This window comes from Oncorhynchus mykiss, chromosome 14 (genome assembly GCF_013265735.2).
Source record: "Oncorhynchus mykiss isolate Arlee chromosome 14, USDA_OmykA_1.1, whole genome shotgun sequence".
Taxonomy (NCBI): domain Eukaryota; kingdom Metazoa; phylum Chordata; class Actinopteri; order Salmoniformes; family Salmonidae; genus Oncorhynchus; species Oncorhynchus mykiss.
In genome coordinates, this window is record NC_048578.1 from 43,226,937 (window position 1) to 43,233,665 (window position 6,729).

Here is a 6,729-nt window from a genome sequence, read left to right on the forward strand (position 1 = left end):
TGAGTGTCGTCTGGCCCAGGAGTGTGAAGGTGAACGGAAAGGCTCTGGAGCAACGAACCGCCCTTGTTGTCTCTGCCTGGCCGGTTCCCCTCTTTCCACTGGGATTCTCTGCCTCTAACCCTATTACAGGGGCTGAGTCACTGGCTTACTGGTGCTCTTCCATGCCGTCCCTAGAAAGGGTGTGTCTCAGGTTGTGCCGTGGGGGAGATCTTCATGGGATATACTCAGCCTTGTCTCAGGGTAATAAGTAGGTGGTCTGTTGATATTTTTATTTTTTTATTTTATCTTTATTTAACTAGGCAAGTCAGTTAAGAACAAATTCTTATTTTCAATGATGGCCTAGGAACAGTGGGTTAACTGCCTGTTCAGGGGCAGAACGACATATGTGTACTCTGGGATATGAACTTGCAACCTTTCGGTTACTAGTCCAACGCTCTAACCACTAAGCTACCATGCAGCCCCGTGGTGTTGGGGCTGTGCTTTGGCAAAGTGGGTGGGGTAATATCCTGCCTGTTTGGCCCTGTCCGGGGGTATCGTCAGACGAGGTCACAGTGTCTCCCGACCCCTCCTGTCTCAGCCTCCAGTATTTATGCTGCAGTAGTTTAGGTGTCGGGGGGCTAGGGTCAGTTTGTTATATCTCGAGTATTTATCTTGTCTTATCCGGTGCCCTGTGTGAATTTAAGTCTAATTCTCTCCCTATCCCCTCCTCTCAGAGGACCTGAGCCCTAGGACCATGCCTCAGGACTACCTGGCCTGATGACTCCTTGCTGTCCCCAGTCCACCTGGTTGTGCTGCTGCTCCAGTTTCAACTGTTCTGCCTGCGGCTATGGAACCCTGACCTGTTCACCGGACGTGCTACCTTGTCCCAGACCTGCTGTTCTCGACTCTCTCTCTCTACCGCACCTGCTGTCTCTAATTCTGACTGATCGGCTATGAAAAGCCAACTGATATTTACTCCTGAGGGACTGACCTGTTGCACCCTCGACAATTACTGTGATTATTATTATTTGACCATGCTGGTCATTTATGAACATTTGAACACCTTGGCCATGTACTGTTATAATCTCTACCCTGCACTGCCAGAAACGGACTGGCCCCCCCACATAGCCTGGTTCCTCTCTAGGTTTCTTCCTATGTTCTGGTCTTTCTAGGGAGTTTTTCCTAGCCACCGTGCTTCTACACCTGCATTGCTTGCTGTTTGGGGTTTTAGGCTGGGTTTCTGTACAGCACTTTGTGACGTCAGCTGATGTAAAAAGGGCTTTGTAAATATATTTGATTGATTGAGGAGAGGAGGAGGAGACAAAGTGCTCCCTACAGGAGTTGTTACTCCCTAAAAGAGGAGGTGCTTTCCAGGCTCATGAGCCGGCCTCTAATGGAGGAGGAGAGGGAGGAGGTGCGTTGGGAGAGGTGCTGTCTGAACTCTGCAGTGAGGAAGTAATATAACAAAGGGTTCAGACAGCAGGAAAGACTGGCTACACACAGCGAAACAGGGTGGAAATGACGCACCACCAGCATCGTGGGGCAGTGGGACACTATATCCTGAGACACCATCACGTACAACAGGAAATTGATGTGGTACGGAGCGAAACAGAACAAGAATAGAGCCGAGCAGCTCATAACCATCCTCAGGGCGCGACGCTTATCTTTGTCCATCTGCCTGTTAATCCGGGCTGAGGGTTGGGCCTGGCTGGTCAAGGGGCAGCGGTGGTTGTGGTGGTGCTCTCTGTCTGTCTGGGTTGAGGGTTGGGCCTGGCTGGTCGAGGGGCAGCGGTGGTTGTGGTGGTGCTCTCTGTCTGTCTGGGTTGAGGGTTGGGCCTGGCTGGTCGAGGGGCAGCGGTGGTTGTGGTGGTGCTCTCTGTCCTGTCTCTGTCTCAGTGAGTGAGCGATCCGGAGAGAGCAGTAACTGATGGCACTGAGCGGTAACACAAACCCAAACAGCTCCGCAAGCACCATCATGGCTGCCACAAGGGGGAGTGGTAGTTTCCTGGTGGGCAGGTCCTTAAAACAGCCGGTGGGGCTGGAGCTTGTGTAAGGTAAGGTGGAGGTTGTGGAGTATTGAATAGGACTACCAGTGTAATGGCTGGGGTTAGAGCTGGGTATAAGACTGGTACTGGGGCTAGGGGTGTATTGACTGGGTACAGTGCTGTTGCTGATCCTCATGATAATAAAAGGGGAACAACCTATTCCCACCACCAGCCACACGGTGGCGCTGATCAACAGGTCATAACGCCGTCTCCACCGCCTGGCATAGAAGGGCTGTAGCAAAAACACACACCTCTGGACACTGATACACACCTGGAGGAGGATGTGGAGAGAGAGAGATAGATTAGAGGTGTGTGTGATCTCACCAGGAAGGTGATGGAAGTGAACATGTTGAGGTATTTGAGGTAGAAACAGAACAGACAGTGTGTTCTCACCAGGAAGGTGATGGAAGTGTACATGTTGAGGTATTTGAGGTAGAAACAGAACAGACACAGTGTGTTATCACCAGGAAGGTGATGGAAGTGTACATGTTGAGGTATTTGAGGTAGAAACAGAACAGACACAGTGTGTTCTCACCAGGAAGGTGATGGAAGTGTACATGTTGAGGTATTTGAGGTAGAAACAGAACAGAGAGTGTGTTCTCACCAGGAAGGTGATGGAAGCGTACATGTTGAGGTATTTGAGGTAGAAACAGAACAGACACAGTGTTTGTCCAAAGGGCCAGGTGTGTGTCAGGTAGTAGTGGATCCTCAGAGGCAAAGACATGACATGGAGTAGGTCAGCTAGTGCCAGGTTCACCATGAAGATCACTGCCTTGGTCTTCTTACTGAGGAGAGAGGAGAGGGGGTCAACATACACTAGGGAGGGGAAAGGGCGTGTGTGTGTGTGTGTATGTGTGTGTCTGTGTGTACCTGATGTGTCTACATAGCACCCAGAGAGCCGTGGTGTTGAGGCAGAGACCAGGGATGAAGAGCAGCAGGTAGAACCAAAAGTACAGCTGCTCCATTTGTGGCTCCCAACCAATCACATCATAGGGACACCACACGGAGGAGTTAACAGGAAGCTCCTCCCACAGACCAGAGACGTTCAAATTCATACTCTTATACACTCAATCAAACACACAGCTCACAAACAAACACACACATTAATTCTGTACCCAAAGCTGCCACTCCCACATCAGGACAGGAGAGGAACTGACAGAGAAACAGACAGACAGACAGACAGACAGACAGAAAGATGATTACACAAATTAAAACACTATAGGACATTATTCTGAGGACAGCATCAGAGACTGTAAATCTTGTAGCAAGGTAAATCTAACAGCAGGATATGTTTAAACAGTTGTCTGTTATGTAGAGAATCATTCTATACTCCCCCCTCTTCCCCGGCCGAACCGCCAAGACTGGCCAACTCCCTTCCTGTATTTAGAAACTCCTCTCACTATCAACTGCATTTCTTTTCAGCAAACTTTACTTGTGTAAATATTTGTATGAACATAACAAGATTCAACAACTGAGAAATAAACTGAACAAGTTCCACAGACATGTGACTAACATAAATGGAATAATGTGTCCCTGAACAAAAGTAACAGCCACCAGCTACATTAAGTACTGCAGTGCATCTCCACCTCATGGACTGCACCAGATTTGCCAGTTCTTGCTGTGAGATGTTACCCCACTCTTCCACCAAGGCACCTGCAAGTTCCTGGACATTTCTGGGGGGAATGAACCTAACGCTCACCCTCCGATCCAACAGGTCCCAGACGTGCTCAGTGGGATTGAGATCCGGGCTCTTCGCTGACCATGGCAGAACACTGACATTCCTGTCTTGCAGGAAATCACGCAGAGAACGAGCAGTATGGCTGGTGGCATTATCATGCTGGAGGGTCATGTCAGGATGAGCCTGCAGGAAGGGTACCACATGAGGGAGGAGGATGTCTTCCCAGTAACGCACAGCATTGAGATTGCCTGCAATGACAACAAGCTCAGTCCGATGATGCTGTGATACCAGACCATGACGGACTCTACACCTCCAAATCGATCCCGCTCCATAGTACAGGCCTCGGTGTAACGCTCATTCCTTCGATGATAAATACAAATCCGACCATCACCCCTGGTGAGACAAAACCACGATTCGTCAGTGAAGAGCACTTTTTGCCAGTCCTGTCTGTTCCAGCAGCGGTGGGTTTGTGCCCATAGGCGACGTTGTTGCCGGTGATGTTTGGTGAGGACCTGCCTTACAACAAGCCTGCAAGCCCTCAGTCCAGCCTGATGAAGGGATTGTGCGTTCCTGGTGTACCTCGGACAGTTGTTGTTGCCATCCTGTACCGGTCCCGCAGGTGTGATGTTCGGGTGTACCGATCCTGTGCAGATGTTGTTACACGTGGCCTGCCACTGCGAGGATGATCAGCTGTCCGTCCGGTCTCCCTGTAGCGCTGTCTTAGGCGTCTCACAGTACGGACATTGCAGTTTATTGCCCTGGCCACATCTGCAGTCCTCATGCCTCCTTGCAGCATGCCTAATGCACATTCACACAGATGAGCTGGGACACTGAGCATCTTTCTTTTGGTGTTTTTCAGAGTCAGTAGAAAGGCCTCTTTAGTGTCCTATAACTGTGACCTTAATTGTCTACTGTCTGTAAGCTATTAGTGTCTTAACGACCGTTCCACAGGTGCATGTTCATTAATTGTTTATGGTACATTGAACAAGCATGGGAAACAGTGTGTAAACCCTTTACAAAGAAGATCTGTAAAGATATTTGGAATCTTTATTATCTTTGAGAGACAGGGTCCTGAAATAGAGGAGAGAGAGAGAGAGAGAGAGAGAGAGAGAGAGAGAGAGAGAGAGAGAGACCCAGCTAATAATTCTAGGGAAAGAGAAAAAGATTGTAACGTTTGTGTCAGATGTTAGTTGGTTTAGAGGGTTAGGAGAATATTCCATGAACTTTCCACCAAACATACCCAGAACATGGGTGTATGACAGTTGATTCAGGACACTAAAACCTCTGTACACAATCAGTACTGTCTAGTCACACGGTCCAAGACCTGACCAACACACTGTGATCTAAAATCAGTTATGTAACAACATGGCTCTAACCATATCCAACATAAACCCCCTTTTCTACTACAATACTAGACAAAACACTTTGGGATTGATAATTTTAAAGTTCACCATCTTCTGTGTCTTTGTGGTTGACATGTTCATAATACCTTCCAAAGTCTTTTCTCTACTGTGTCAAACCAACCAACAGGCTCTCTTAGGTTCTGACAGAACACCTCTCAATCCCTTTCTGACCCTGTGTCTTAGGAGTGGTTTCTCAGATACAGACAAAGCCTTGTCTAGACTTTAAGCTCAATAGTTATGTTTACAGAAGATCTGGAAAGACTTCTACTGGTCTAAAAGCTCAACATGCTCAACTGTTGAAATATTTCCAGAAGACCTATAGGTTTACCTCTAGTTCCACCAGGTAGGTTGCCTCTCCAGGTGAGTCAGTCTGATGAGGTGCAGGTAGAGGTCAGCTGAGAGGTCAGATCAGAGGATGACATCAGCAGATGGATGTGAAACAGCAGTCACTCAGTAGTAGAACAACTGACAGGTCCTCTGTCACTGCAGGAGTCAACACTCTATGTCATGCATGCCTTCCTCTGTATGTGTGTCTCAATGTGGCAGCAGCAAGCTGTTCTGATGTCCAATGTAGCGGGAGAGGGGTATGAGTGTGTTGTTGGTTGCTAATTTCTGGTGCAGAGCAGCGTCAACAGTGGTGTCGTGGGTAGTGTGGCGCGGTCTGTGTGTGTGCTTGTGTGTGTGTGTGTGAGCTCGCGCATGCATGCATGCATTTTTGTGTGTAGGAAGTAGCTATCAGGGCTCTCAGTTTTGCCTGTCTGTGAAACTGTTATTCTACTGTTGGTTACGTCAGTCAGACCCTAGCAACACCTTAAACACAACACTACACAATGCTGGGGGGAGGCGTGTGTGTGCATGCAAGAACAGAGAGATAGTTGTTACCTTCAGTAAGGTAGTAAACTTTGCTTTTATGATTCAAAAAGCAGAACCCGACAAAGCTGCAACTCCACCTGCACTTCAAACTCCTGTAGGTAGTACTTTGAGCTGCAGTCCAGGTGACAGCAGAACACAGAGTGGGAATCCCCTCCACGTCAACTACCCAGTCACTAACTACAACATACCCTGATCCACCAGTCACACTGCTAACAGCCTTCTCTGAGTCACACAGATCCTATCTGACAGAGAGACAGACAACTGTAGAGGGTTAGGGTTAGAGAAAACTGTACAAAACGGTTCTTTACTTCCTCTTATGAAATAAGCTACTTCCCTTTTCCAACTGTCTTTATCAACTATTAAAACAGATATAGATGACCTGCCTGCCTGCTTCTTATTTCAGTTTATCTCACTATAGTCCCTACACTGACAACTACACTTACCCAGTGACAGAGGCTGCTTCTCAACTCTCAAAAGTTGATTCCTCCTCTCCTCTTCTCTGCTCGTCTTCTCCCATCTTCTCTCCTCTTCTCCCCTAGTCTTCTCTTCTCTCCTAAGCTGTGTTTGAATACCCACACTAACATACTATATACTACATACTTAATGAGTATATACTACATGCTATATACTATTTGTTCCTTTTAGTATACTGTAAATTAATTGTATCCTTTCCGTTGACCATTCTAGAGCTTTGCCTGTATTTCGGAATTTGATGCTGTTGCTATGCAACCTCTTGCTAACTAGTTAGCTT

General features: G+C 47.7%; 1 protein-coding gene across 1 annotated transcript; it reads right to left on the minus strand.

The window, feature by feature from the left end:
• Positions 1 to 955: 955 nt before the first annotated feature.
• Positions 956 to 6,264, minus strand: p2ry10 (P2Y receptor family member 10). Its single transcript, XM_021592637.2, has 5 exons — positions 5,988 to 6,264; positions 5,434 to 5,500; positions 2,895 to 3,176; positions 2,629 to 2,809; positions 956 to 2,295 (listed from the first exon to the last, which is right to left on the minus strand). Exons 3-5 carry the CDS (start codon positions 3,077 to 3,079, stop codon positions 1,324 to 1,326), a joined length of 1,338 nt encoding a protein of 445 aa, XP_021448312.2. The 5' UTR covers positions 3,080 to 3,176; positions 5,434 to 5,500; positions 5,988 to 6,264; the 3' UTR covers positions 956 to 1,323.
• Positions 6,265 to 6,729: the final 465 nt, after the last annotated feature.

What these genes read in the sequence shown, in the direction of transcription:
- p2ry10 (XM_021592637.2), bottom strand. Translation starts at nt 3,079, where the DNA reads ATGAATTTGAACGTCTCTGGTCTGTGGGAGGAGCTTCCTGTTAACTCC. An exon ending in GTGCTATGTAGACACATCAG is followed by an intron (nt 2,810 to 2,894) that starts GTACACACAGAC and finishes CTCTCTCCTCAG; the next exon opens with TAAGAAGACCAAGGCAGTGA. An exon ending in ACGCTTCCATCACCTTCCTG is followed by an intron (nt 2,296 to 2,628) that starts GTGAGAACACAC and finishes ATCCTCCTCCAG; the next exon opens with GTGTGTATCAGTGTCCAGAG.